Here is a 14,852-nt window from a genome sequence, read left to right on the forward strand (position 1 = left end):
AATAATTGGTTCTCATGAATGGGGATGAGCATGCCTACTATCCCCCATCCCTTCCTAGATAATTTATATGCTTTCCATTCATCATGTATGGATTTGTATGAAATTCAGTCTGTATGTCAAAATCTATCAGTTTTTTCTACACTGCAGAATCTTGATTTGCTCATGTATGCATATAAGTAGAGATAAAAACTAAGAATACAAATTAGCCGAATTTGCTCAGATAAAAACATATGAAGCCACAAATACTTTTTAAAATTAAATTCAGTCAGGCAACTGGGTCAAGTGATGGACCTATACTATACTTAGTTTACAAAGGAAATAATCATCTAACTTTTTAAAATCATGATTAATTTTATTAGCTTCCCTCTGGAGACTATATCTTTCAGGAAATTATTCAAAAGGAGTATTACAGCATGACTTGGTAACCATGAAAAACTGAAATAAATCCAAATGCTCAACAACTGAGAAATAGCTACACAAACTATGGTACATTAATATGATAACACATAGCTACTAATAAGTATGTGGAATATATCAACACATGAGTTGATCATGTCAGTATAAAAAGCTTATATGAAATAAATGTTATTTGAAAAATAACAGTAAATTTATGTGCACATCCATTATAAATACATGAAATTATTCCTACACTCACAGAAAAAGACTACATCTTCTAAAACTTCCAGTAAATACCTGAACTGGTTTTTAATACATTTAATCAGTTTCTAATTTCAGTTTCAGATAAAGTAAACACCAGAACTGGTTTTAAACCCAAAGTAAGTAACAATTACTTCAATCAACAACCCATACAAAAAGCCAACAGAGAGCCTCATTGCTTTAAAAGTCAGTCAAGTAGTCAAAGACTCACTCCAGAAAACTTACTGTTCTCACCTCTATATCCAACACATTGAACAAAAGACATATTCTCAGATTGATGTCAACCCATCTTGCTTCCATAACCCACAAAACTCCAAAACAAGCCTCTGATGCCTACATGTGGTCTTCAGTTTGCTTTGCTCAATGAGACTATGCCTCACCAGCAGAGAGCTCTACTTCATTAAGCAATAAATTTAGCTTTGATTTTTAAGTCATATTTTGAGCGATGGTCTTATCTTTTGCCAATTCTGGAAGTCTCATTGTACCATTTTTGAACGCCCTCACTTGGCAGCATTCTCTGTGACTCTTAGACTAGTAGGTGCATTCTCTTTCTGCCTTGTTCCCAAATTCCATTTGTCCTTCAGTTTGCTTCCAGGTGAGTCTGTCTCAACAACAATCTGAGTTCTGATTTGCTTCATTGAGCTCTTGTTGCTAAATTAATTTGTTATCCTAGGATTTTGTAACTGTACAGGTCTTTATATAAAGTCATTAGTCCTAAGTCTTTGCATAGAGTAATTCAAGTTTTAGTTTTGGAAGTACATTCACCTGATCAATAATAAGACCTAATTTTTGTATAAAGTTCTTAGAACTTTTGGTTTGGGGGCACACCATTCAATGAATATTTTTGCCACTAGCCTGCTTGTTCTTTGGCTGCTTGCTTTGCTTTCTTTTATTTGACAATTTGTACAAAGTCTTGTTTCATGTGTTTTTGTTTTGTCTTGAATTGTTTTGTATCACTGAATGAATACAAAACTGCTCTATAAAGAACAGATGGAAGCATAGGCCTAAGAAGTCTTCAGTCCTATTCACACTGTCCCAAAGACTCACGGTTGAAAGTCTGGTAGGCTGGCAACCAATTTATGCAAAAGTAGTTAATCAAATTTTGCCTTAGATTCCCTACAAAACCTTCAAGAGGACACTCTCTGTCTTGTCAATACATGCATGAGTCACTTTGTATAGTACATAATACAAAATCAGTAATTGTCAGATTATTGATGATACAACTCTGTCCTAGCCTCTGCTTGCTTAAAGAACCCAAAACACTTCTCATGAGCACATACTATTGATTAACTTTTATGTTACAGGTTTCTCTATATCAAAACTACAACCTCCTCCTAGAAGAATTTCTGCTTCCTATTTCTATTAAATGACAACCCTAAGTTTTGTATCAATAATAGTAAATAAACTTTTAAAAAATGAGAATAACTGTGGCCATTATGGTGAACTTTGGACATGTAAAAATAAACAACACAGTCAAGAGGAGCTCTTTAAACATTGAGACAAATACCAAACACTCATTAGTTAGCTTCTTTACGTAATAAACTGAGGCCTCAAAATAAAATGCTGACTCCAAAATGCAGTCTCTACATTTGACACTGTAACCTTCTGAAACCTGCCTTCTTTGCATTTCTTTTCACTCAGTTTTATTTTTACCACTCAGTACATCCCTTCAGTTACTTCTGCTCCTTCCCCTGACCTTCTAAACCAGCTACTTTTTCCTCAGGAATTTTCACAGGAAAGGAGTGGGCACACTGCCCAAATCTATTTAAAACTGCTAGATCAGAAGGCTATTCTACAGAAGTTGAACTTAAACTCTGGTCTTGAGCTGAGTGTTAAGGAATTTCTTTTAACCCAGAAAGATAAAAATTTGTTGCAGACTTGTTAAATATTTACTGTCCTGAACTATCAGTTCTGTTCCAACTAGTTCACTTAATTGTTAGACCTTCAGGTGGGAAAAAAAATGGTTAAAAACAGTGGGATAAGAAAGACCAGGAGAATATTTAAGTAATCCAGCTGTTCATTAAAACATAATGATAATACATTTTAACAATTAAGTGGCCTTTAGGGGGCAAGAAAAATAAAAAAACTTACAGAAGGCTATTTTGGAAGACTTCCTCTTAAATATCAATTGGACAAAGATTCTAAATTATAAATAAAATAAAGATGAATCAACAGGAAACTTTAAAAACTGACTTCAGGAAACTTTCAGACATAAAATATGAATATGGAAGAAAAAACATATGAGGCTCAGATATAAAATATAGACTCAGAAAAAAAAGGTTGAATGAGAAATTGCCAATTTGGAAACCTCCAGTATATCACTGACTTTTCATAGGGCTTGGGTATTTAGCAAAATAGAAATCAAAACAAATTTGTGGCCCTTCAGATAAAAACCAGACCAAAATATCCTCTGTTCTCTATGAATCAGGAACCTATAGATAGGGAAGTCTATGGATATTGCAGGCAGAAAATCCACTGGAAGAACTGGTGTCCCAAGGCAGCTAAGAATACCTATAACATGTATAATTAAAAAAAAAAAAAAATGAAGAATCTTTGTACAAACTCTCCAAGGATATGGGCAGAAAAATTAGAGACAAGCTAATAGGAGGGCAGATCAATCCTTCCGAATTATCGTAACTTTTTCTTTTTTATTAAAAAGAAAAGCCATGCTAAGTATTAAATCAACAGCAAAGATTCAGTGCCTTTTGTGGCCCATTGCTTGATCCAGTAACCAAGGCTTATCTTCCTTGCCTCAGAGCAGTTACGGCTTCATCTAATTACTTGAAGTATCTACAGACCATGCTCTAGGATCACCTTTAAATTTGATGGTACCACATACAGTACAATCACTATTGCTAACTGAAAACACCCAACATTTTTCTGTTAGTCTTAACTAACAAAATGTGGTATTTTCTTTTTGTATTACCACCTATCAGTGTGACACTTTCAATGCAGCAACTCTACTACCCTTACCCATTGAAGGAGAATTTCATGATTGTGTTTTTCCAGTTCAAGAAGAGACCATGCCCAGTACAAATATTTTGGACACTCTCACGTCAACTTACGACTTAATATTGTTTAGTTATAGTTCTTACCTTAAAAGTATAAAGAGACAATACTGGGCTGGATATGTAATAGTTGCTCCAGATCTTGAATCCAGGTCTTTCAATTTGGAGTTGTATATGCAGACTATTTATAATCCCAAATATCTAAATACCACCACCTTAGTGAACATTTATTGAACACATGCTTTATTAACAGCATGGTAGATGCTCTAGACTTCAAAAAGTCAATGACAAAGTTCTTGCTAATAAGGCATTTATAATTTAATTAGTGAGAGGGGACAGGCACATTAAAATGTAAGACAATAAAATATAGCTCAGTAAGTGGCTCAGATTAAGACAGCAAAGAGAAGCACTAAAAGATGGTAATTAAGTGCAAGCGCTCTGAGTTGTGGCCTAGGTTGAGGTCAGCTCTACAATTTAAAGATACATGTGACCAGGAGTAAGTTTCTCAACTACTCTCAGCCTCAGTACTTCTCATTGGACAGAAAAATTAAAGATGAGAATAAAGAAGGAGTGGTAACATTACTTGTTTTATAGAACTGTAATGATCACTAATTTGAACAACGTAAGGAAAATGCTTAGTACAGTGCATGGCACAGAATAAGCAGGCAATAAACTGCTGTTATTGCTCTTCTAGACATTTCAGGTACCTAAATGTAGAAATTGGGAGAATCCTAGTCTACACCACTGACCTAGTTCTGTGTAGCCAGGTAAGTATTTCTTCTAATCCATACAGCTCTCAGATCACCTAAATTGCTCTCTCGACAGAACATGGGATAGGGCAGATAACTTCCTCAGCTGTCTTTTTCCACATCATTTCCTTTAATTTTCAGCCCAAGCTGACAGACATCAGCCTTTCATTTTCTCAGTGAGGTCATGCATTTATCAGGTATGACTTGTCAGTTATAATCATCACAGATATTTGATCAAAGATGTTTTGTTTCAAAGTAGCTTAAATCACTATCAAATAATTTTGTGCAAATGGACATTCTCAAATAATGGGAATAAATGGTCCTCAAATATAATTAAGCAAACTAGAGTAAAATAATTCCTAATTGCCCTGTGTAGGCCCAATTTGAATGAGAAATTGTGAGAAACAGAGTACCTGTCTTAATGTAACAGAGTATTATGATATGCTTCCCCTTCTATTATTTTTCAGCAACCTTCAGTTTAACTTAAAACTGGTACAGACTGATGTGCTCCCTAATAATTACATCTCTGCTGAAAGGAATGTGAAGAATTGAGTTTTTACTTTTATCTCACAAAGAGAATTTGAATCTCTTTCTAAAGTCTAAGGTCTTGCTGGATTTTTAAGTGTATGAAAATGGTTAATATAAACATGCTATGGGTGAAAACTGGGCTGAATTAATTCCAGAAAGTGAAGTACTTGACACTGAGGGGATGGAAGAGAAGAGAATAAATGTAAATAGTCCTAAAATATATGCTCAAGAAAGAAATAAGGCTTCTAAGAGAAGTCAAGTTTGTGTGAAGGAAAGTTTTTAGGGATTATGCTTCCTACTTTCCTATTATAGGCCAACCTTAATCTACTAACTACCTGTACACAGAAATGTACATAGAAATGGTGCCCTATCTCTCGGCTACCAGAACCTTCTGCCACCAGAACCTTCTGCCATAGATGCTGTCTGCTGGAGTGTGCCCAGTGGCTAAATCTGTCCTCAAATATGTGCTCAAGAATGACATACAGAGTGCAGATTCCCTGGTCTAAACACAGGGATTCCAATTCAGTAGAACTGTGGTATGGCTCAGAAATGATTCTAACCCAGGTGTCTAAAACACCTAATTAGGCATCAATCACCAAGGCTACAGATATGCTGCAGCCCCATCTCTTCTCTGTGAGCCATGCAGCCTAAATCCTGCTAAAATTCCCAACTACCTCAGGGCTCTGGGCCTCAAAGAGATCTAGGAATCATCAGATATATTCAGGACTGGCTTAAAGGAACCAAGGCTCAGGAACATCGTGGTCACTATTTAAATCTGCTGTAGATTAAACGAGCTTTAGAAGACTGGCCTACTAGAAACAGACCCACAATGTAGAAATGCCACTGAGAAATGTATTGACATCTAAAACATTGACTCAAGTGAATCCTGAGACTATAATACACTTTAGCAAATGGGGAATGTTTCTATTTCTTTATAGCCTACATAATTAGAAGGCATGAAATGATTAAATCATAAACTCCTGGGCTGCTATTGCCAAAGGGTACACTTTAAGGTATAATGCAAGGTCTTCTTAGTAAGGGGGATCTGTTTTTAGCCTAGGCCCTATAACAAGCTTACTGTATTACCACATGACAGAGTGAAAACCCTCTCCACCACCACAGCCCAGCAGAACTGAGAGGACAAGAGTGACAAGCACACACAGAGAGAGCCACAAAGCCATACAAGTGGAAAAAGAGCCTTTCCTGGGGAAACAAGTAACTGGTGGCTGATCATTTGACAGAGCATTAGAGGAAGGCAGCCTTGCTTGGTGTTGATAAGCAGCCTGTATTTAGAATGAACTTCAAATAATGTCTGACAACATGAAAAACATCCAGAAATAGTCGTAGGGATCCTGACCCAAGGATGTGATCATCCCAGTACAGAGCAACGTGGGGCCAGGTGTGGCTTATGCAAGTCTAAATGACCAAGAAAAAAAACACTCATAACATACCAATATAGACACAAATCTATTGCACATGACAAGATATTTTCTCTAGGTTCTTACAGCAAACTGGGTGTTATTACTCAAATAAAACTTGCACAGTTATTATATACAGCCACGTCTAAATTAACGAAAAAATATTGTCATTCTCAACAAAAACTGGAAGTCCTAAGGTAGAGAAGCTAATATAAAGAACCTAGTTATTTTATAGATAGATATGTTGATAAAGTAGCTCCTGCCCGATTTTTATACTTTAAATTCAAATACTCATAGTGAGCAAAACAGATGAGAAAATAACTAATGTCACTTAGATAACTCTATACTGTGTCTTAATATGAATTATACTTCCAGGGTGTGCTACATAGTTTAGAACTGGTTCATTAGAGCTTGCAAAAAGCATTTGTTAAATTTTGAGGAATTTTTGCAAGTTGATTGAAGTCATGGTAGCTTGAAATTGGCCATGGTAAAAGTATTTACACCATAAAAATTAGCAAATAATATATATCAGGCTCACCTCCTCCCTCCTCCCCAGCCACTTTTAAACATTTTACCAGCACACCACTGGTTAAACTTGCACTTCAATATTGCTTTTAAACTGAATTTAGTTAGCTTTTAATTCTCTCTTTTAAACCATAGTTTTTTAAGTACACTAACATATTTTTGTGTGTTTGATTACAGCTTGATATAAATTGGTATTTTAAAGAATAAAGTTAATCTGTTAATTTAGCTATTCATTTCTCCAGCTAATTGCCTTCATGTTTGTTGTTTATTATAGGTCTTATTTATTATTTATAATTGTACTCTGTTTCAGAGTTAAGGATTCTTCTATTTAAATTTGTTTAAATTAATTTTGTTTATTTATTTTTTGAGACATGTTCTCACTCTGTTGCCCAGGCTGGAGTGCAGCGGTGCAATCATAGCTCACTGCAGCCTCAAACCCCTGGGCTCAAGCCATCCTCCCACTTCAGCCCCTACCCACAAATAGCTGGGACTACAGGAGCTGTAGTTCTTTGTGGAGTTTTTTTTTTTCTTCTTCTTTTTTCCCTTTTTGTAGAGATACAGTCTCACTATGTCTCTCAGGCTCATCTCAAACTTCTGGGCTCCAAGAAATTTTCCTGCCTCTACCTCCCAAAGTGTTGGAATTGCAGGCATGAGCCACTGCATCTGGCCTTAGTTTAATTTTAATACAAAATTATTTTAAAAATTTCATTATCCCTCACCTTACTGTCTCAGGCAATGTTTAAAATTTCCCCACACCTTTACCCAAATGAATAAAGCTGTTAACTTCTCAAAGAGAAGAGGGTGGAGGTGGTGACCTGCTGAAAGAGATTGCCTAACTGAAATTTCATTTAAAAGTTATTTTACTTTGCAGTTTTTCTCTACGCTTTTTCTAATTGAAATGTGAATTATTTAACTCATGTATGTTTCGAGATTTGAATACATTTGCATTTTATCTTTTGATTTTATAATGTATAGTATTTTTTGTTTTGGATTTGGTTGCTTTAATCTAAAATATTACAAAATGGCTTTGGATGCCACCTTTACTACTTAATGAGCTTCTCATTTCAATTTCAGATGGTTAGAGTTACAAGTCCAAACATGCTTAGGAGTCATTGTTGACTCAGTCAGCAAAAACTTTTTCTTTTCACTGACATTTCATAATGCCAACAGTTTACTAACTAGGGTAATCTCTTAAAATTTTTTTCCATTGTTTGTTTTCAACTTATTTTTTTTTTTTAACCAAAAGCAGTAACTCTATCAATATTTATCTATCTGTCATCTGTTTTATCACAGCATTGATTGGTCTTTTCCAGTATTCATGTGTCTGGCAAAATGTAAGGAGCAGTGACATCTGCTGGTTAGACCTAATGTCCCTTTCTGTAATTTACAATGGTGTTCCCTACTCTGGTTTGCCAGTGGTTCTCAGTAACAAGTTAGAGAAGAAGAAAATCAAAACAATAGCCTTACAACACTTCAACTATCAACCTAACAAATGATTAAAAATAAAAAAGACAACAGAGTCTAGTAGATACTGTAAAACATATAGAAGACTGCAAGCAAGACTGGTTTTATTCTACCTCACCTCCTCCCTGCACCAGGTTCCCGAGCCCTCAGGGGAGAATTCATACTCCTTCATCACAGCATATATCATCTCTCCGTGCTACTTCACTTCATCATGTTTTTCCCAGACCCTCACTCCCATTCCTCAACTATTCATTCCCATCCACACTCACTTTAATATATATTATTTTGTGTATGTACAGCATTTTAAATATTCATAAATAGTATCATGTTATAAATCTCATACTTTTTCCTGCGTACTTCAGTACAAATTTAACGCTCTATTCATGCTACTCTATGTACTTTTGGTTCACTGTCTTTAGATGTTGCAAAGTATTCCAGAGCATGCTTTTCCCCAAATTTTTATGTATCCGTTCTTCTAGTGATGGACACCTAAATTGTCTCCAAATTCCTGCTACTATTACTCTATCAGTAAATATCCTTACATATTTCCTCTGCTCCACGGAATGGCTGCTCCAATCTGCACTTCCAACAATAGGGCCTGGGTGTTCCCATTTACCCAAATCCTAGCTTTCATTTGGTATCATCTCCATATTCCACTTTTTGCCTGTTTAATGAGTATAAAGTGGTATTTCATCGTTGTTTTAATATTTATCTCATTATCAGTGAGACTTGATATCCCTTCAAAAATGTATTAGCCATTCAGGTTTCCTTTCTGTGAGTTGGCTATTAATACTCTTTGCCTGTTTTCTGACTGGTAACCAGGTTTTGGTTACTTGCAGGTTTCCTGTATGTTCTGTCTAGTAATCTTTTGTTGACTTTGACATTGTCAATATCTTCTACGAATCTGTTCACTTTGATTACAAAGTCCTTTGATAAATAGAAATACTTAATTTTGATGTAGTAATATGCATCAATTTTTTACTACGTGGTTTATTTTGGAGAGTTTAATAAATGTTTCTTCACCTCAGTTCAGAAAAATATTCTCCAGCACTTTCTTCTATTAGCTTTATAGTTTTAACTTTCATATTTAGTTCTTTGATCCATCTGGAGATTACTTCTATTATGGTATTTAGTAAAAATCCAGCTCTTTCTCCAAATAGTGAACTCGTTTTTCCAAACCCAACTATTAACCCATTTATTTCCTACCAGTTTATCATGCCACCTCTATTGACTACCAGGCTCCCATATACATATGAGTGTATTTAAACTGTTTAGTTCCATTGAGCTTTGCTCTTGTATCTGTGTAGGACCTCACCATTTTCATTGCTATGACTTTGTAGTGTGTATTGAGCCCCCTAATTTAGATCTCCTTCTTAAAAACTGACTTAAGGCCAGGCGCAGTGGCTCACACCTGTAATCCCAGTACTTCGGGAGGCCGAGGCAGACAGATAACCTGAAGTCAGGAGTTTGAGACCATCCTGGCCAATATGGTAAGACCCCATCTCTACTAAAAACACACAGAAAAATTTGCCAGGCATAGAGGCAGGCGCCTGTAATCTCAGCCACTTGGGAGGCTGAGGCAGGAGAATGGCTTGAACCCAGGAGGCGGAGGTTGCAGTGAGATGAGATCACACCATTGCATGCATTCCAGCCTGGGCAACAAGAGCAAGACTCCGTCAAAAAAAAAAAAAAAAAGAAAAGAAAAGAAAAAAAAAAGAAAACCTGACTTAAATCAAAACAAGGCTTAATTCTTCCATATGAGTTGTAGAAGATATACAAAAAAAATCCTGTTGTAATTTCAATTATAATTGCACTGAGTTTGACTAATTTGTTGAGAATTAAATTCTCTACAACATTAAATCGTACCATCTGTGATAATATTATATCTCTTTGGTTTATACAATTTTTTCTTTATAGTCTTTAACAGACCTTTGATTTTTTCTCCAGAAAGGTCTTTATATTTTGGTGGCTAATTACTAAAGATTTTTGTTTTGTTTTGCTATTGTGAATGGCATATATATTTTAAAACTTATATTTGCTAGTTGTAATCGCTGGTTTTAAGAAATGCTATTGATTTTTTAGATTGAAAAATGTTATTACATAATATGATATCTACAAAAGAATGCATGTAACATATATGCATGCTATTAAGCAGATTAATAAAATAAATACTCGTGAACCCACAAACCTGCTTAAATAATTGAAAATACCAATAACATTGAAGCTTCCTGTGTGTCCCTTCCTGATACATCCCCATTTCTCCTCTCCAGTAGTAAATACTACTTTACTTTTGCTTTTTTTAAATAGTTTTATCACATGTCTTTATATTCTTAACATATTGTTTAGTTTTGCTCATTTTGGACCTTTATAAAAAATGTTATCCTACTGTAAATAGTCTTTGGCAACTAGCTTTTTTCTAATCCACATTATGTTTTTAAAATTGATCCATCTTGAGACATACAGCTTTTATAAATGTTCTTTCTTATTTTCATTAGTTTTTGTCTGTTTTTTCTTTTTTTGTTTGTTTTTTTGAGACAGTCTCGCTCTGTCATCCAGGCTGGAGTGCAATGGTGCGATCTTGGCTCACTGTAACCTCCGCCTCCCAGGTTCAAGTGATTCTCCTGCCTCAGGCTCTGGAGTAGCTGTAATTAAGGTGCCCGCCACCACGCCCAGCTAATTTTTGTATTTTTAGTAGAGACGGGGTTTCACCATGTTGGTCAGGCTTGTCTTGAACTCCTGACCTCAAGCAATCCACCCGCCTCAGCCTCCAAAGGTGCTGGGATTACAGGCATGAGCCAATGCGCCTGGCCTATTTTTTCTTCTTAATTTGTACTTATCACTAATTTTCTGCCTTTCTTTTTTTCTAATATAAAACTTTTATGGCTATATTTTTTCTAAGTACCATTTTCATGACAGCATTTAATGTTCAATATGTATGTTTTCTTTCAAGCACTCAATTTGCAGTATTTTCCTATATCTATTATGAGTTTAACTTAACCCATGAATTATTTTTGAATTGTGTGCTTAAATTTCCAAAATATGCTTTTTAAAATTAGCACTTTCTTATTAACTTTTAACTAAATTGTCCTGTGATGACAGAATGAGGTCAGTATGAATTCAATGCTTTGAAATTTGTGGAGACCTGCTTTGTGGCTTAATATGTGGTAAATTTTTGTACATACACCTTGCATGCTTAAGAGTAATGTGTTTTCTTTGTTACTTACACTATTCTATACATGTACCATAAAGCAAGCTTGTTAGCCTTAGGTTTCACATCTTCTCTACTGTTACTAATTTTCTGCTTACTTGACTTATCAATAGTTAGGAGAGCGGTGTTTCAGTGGATTTACTCATTTCTTCTTATGGTTCTATTGATCTTTATATATTTTGAGGCTATTTGTCACAAAAATTTACAATTTTTTTTTTCAAGAGACAGAGTCTCTCACTATGTTGCCCAGGTTGGATTCGAACTCCTGGGGTCAAGTGATCCTCCCACCACAGCCTTCCGAGTAGCTGGGATTACAGGAATGTGCTACCATGCCTGACTAGAATTCTTGTATTTTCCTAGTGAAATAACTTTTTATTATTATGAACTTCTCTATTCTAAATAATTCTTACTGACAAAATATAGACACTTGTTTTCCTTCACTTAGTATGTGCCTGATATATCTTTTTCCATCCTTTTATTTTCAAATTAACACATTCTGATGTTTTAATACATCTCATAAGATATGGCTGGATGTTTAATTTTTGTACATAAGTGAGGCTGGGCCCAGGGGCTCACATCTTTAATCCCAGCACTTTGACAGTCACTTTGAGTTCAGGAAAAAAAAGCTGACATTTTGCCGGGAACCAGAATGCCTAATTCATCTTTCATTTCCACATTTCTTTTATAAAAAATAATTCTTAAAAATTCTATTTCCTCATTTCTATCTCATTCTATCTTGCATCAAATAGCATAAAATAGGTCAGAAATGTTTTCTCAATGAAATAAAAAGAAAAGGAAACATGACCCTAATTAATATACCTGGTTACAGTCTTCAGGAAAATCTAGTACGAATTTATCATCATTTAACCTTCACTCACCTGAAATGGCTTCAGGAATGTTTCCTCCATTGCCAGTCTGCCATACTCAGTGAAAAGCTAGAAAAAAAATTACACACACACACACACACACACACACAGACAGAACTTTAGCATCTGCAAAGTTTTAATTCTTGGCTTTCTTTCATTTACTTTTTCCCCTAGCTATAACAGAATGTTATATTAAGAAGATTATAATAATCATTTTCAGGAAATAAGCATTGGATAGGTAAAGCAGAGCCATGGTAATTAGATATTTAAGAATAAAAGACAAAAAGTACATTTAAAAATAAAATTTACATTTTATTTTTAAAATTAACACCTTTTATGTTTTAAAATGAACACCTTTTATATCTAAAATGTGGGTTAATTTTTTGTGGGAGACAAAAGGGAAGAAGGAAACATGCTAAATGACCTTTAGAAGCAGAACGTGTATAAATTAGACCAGAGAGCTGTAAACTATGTAGGATATATTTACAAAAGCTGTTGCCTGAGGAAATTTAATGGCACAATGGCTTGGATTACTACAAAAACATTAGGCATTTAGCTTAAGAAATGGAAAGTCCTTTTCTCTGTCTTTTTTCTTTTTCTTTTCTTTTCTTTTTTTTTTTTTTTTTTTTTGGAGATAGGGTCTCACTTTGTCACCCAGGCTGGAGTGCAGTGGCATGATCTCTGCTCACTGCAGCCTTGACCTCCCGGGCTCAAGTGATCCACCAACTTCAGCCTACTGAGTAGCTGGGACTACAGGCACGTGCCACCATGCCTGCCTGGCTAATTTTTGTATTTTTGGTAGAGATAGGGTTTCACCATGTGGCCCAGGCTGGTCTCAAACTCCTGGGCTCAAGCAATCTACCTGCCTCAGCCTCCTAAACTGCTGGGATTACAGGCATGAGCCACTACACCTGGCCCTGGAGAATCTTGAAATGAATTCGAAAGAGGAGAAGAAACATACACTGTGCCTAGAGCATAACAAAACCTGGAGAGTTGTGCTCCTTAGTGCTAATCCTGGGAACATTCTCAGTCCTGTCACCATTTGTAAACCAAATTTCTCCTTCTTTGTTTCTGCTCCTTTTGGAGCAGTGATTGCTCTGTAGTTTTCCTGAGGCTAGACTGAGCCTTATCACCTCAGTTGTGTTTTTTCTTTAATGTCTGTGACTTGCAGTGTGACTCTTTTCCTAAAAAATATATTAAATTTGATGTCAAATTAGGGAGAAAGGTAGTTACTTATTGATATGGTTAGGCTTTGTGTCCCCACCAAAATCTCATCTTAAATTATAATCTCCAGAATCCCCACGTGTCAAGGGCGAGACCAGGTGAAGGTAAGTGAAACATGGAGGCTGTTTCCCGACGCTGTTCTCGTGATAGTGAGTGAGTTCTCACAGATCTGATGGTTTTATAAGGGGCTCCTCCCACTTCGCTTGGCACTTCTCCTTCCTGCTACCTTGTGGAGAAAGTGCCTTGCTTCCCCTTTGCCTTCGGCCATGATTGTAAATTTCCTGAGGCCTTTCCAGTCATGCTGAACTGTGAGTCAATTAAACTTCTTTCCTTTATAAATTAATCAGTCTGGGGCAGTAATTACCAGGCACCTAATTGGGTCAATAGTTCCTGTGTAAACAGCAGAATCAGAATCTGATTATGTTTTGAAATCATTCCCCAGAATTCTGCTATATATATTCCAAAGACTACCAGATACACAGAAAAGAAAATATTGTTACCTGGAGGTGCTGAAGATCATCCTCCTGGACATTTTGGGATAAGTTATATACCTTGATAAAGAAATACAATCACAATGATAAGATAATTGGCATCATCCTAAGCATCATTCCCTACTTTTAAAAATATCAGTTATCACAAAAATGAACTTTCTTATATACTTACTTACATGATGATATTTGTAAGACCTTGAGAGAGAAGTAAAAGAAGCTTGAGAGACAATAAGGAATGTACAGTGACTATAAAATGGTTCCAGAAATACAGTAGCCACCTGCTCTGGAGATAGAATATTAAAATTATTTTATGAACCTAAAGAATGAGTCAAAAAAACTCATTCTTCCAAGCAAGACAAAATAATAGCAATCTAAATCTCAGCAAGCCATATGGAAAATTTTGTTTTGAAAAATCATGTTGGCCGGGCACAGTGGCTCATGCCTGTAATCCCAGCACTTTGGGAGGCCGAGGCAGGCGGATCACAAGGTCAGCAGATCGAGACCATCCTGGCTAACATGGTGAAACCCCGTCACCACTAAAAATACAAAAAATTAGCCGGGCGTGGTGGCGGGCGCCTGTAGTCCCAGCTGCTCGGGAGGCTGAGGCAGGAGAATGGTGTGAACCTGGGAGGCCGAGCTTGCAGTGAGCAGAGACCACGCCACTGCACTCCAGCCTGGGTGACAGAGTGAGACTCATCTCAAAAAAAAAAAAAA

At 36.0% G+C, this 14,852-nt stretch overlaps 1 protein-coding gene across 2 annotated transcripts in view; it reads right to left on the minus strand.

Moving 5' to 3' along the window:
- ATL1 (atlastin GTPase 1) overlaps nt 1–14,852 on the minus strand; it is a 100,584-nt gene that overhangs the window by 25,229 nt on the left and 60,503 nt on the right. For both annotated transcript variants that reach the window (XM_023222600.1, XM_023222599.2), the window contains 2 exons: nt 14,148–14,198; nt 12,436–12,492 (listed from right to left, as the gene is read on the minus strand). In XM_023222600.1, the coding sequence (XP_023078368.1) occupies nt 12,436–12,492; nt 14,148–14,198 (108 nt within the window). The remainder of the gene's footprint in view (nt 1–12,435; nt 12,493–14,147; nt 14,199–14,852) is intronic.

Source organism: Piliocolobus tephrosceles, chromosome 6 (genome assembly GCF_002776525.5).
Source record: "Piliocolobus tephrosceles isolate RC106 chromosome 6, ASM277652v3, whole genome shotgun sequence".
In the NCBI taxonomy this organism is placed as follows: domain Eukaryota; kingdom Metazoa; phylum Chordata; class Mammalia; order Primates; family Cercopithecidae; genus Piliocolobus; species Piliocolobus tephrosceles.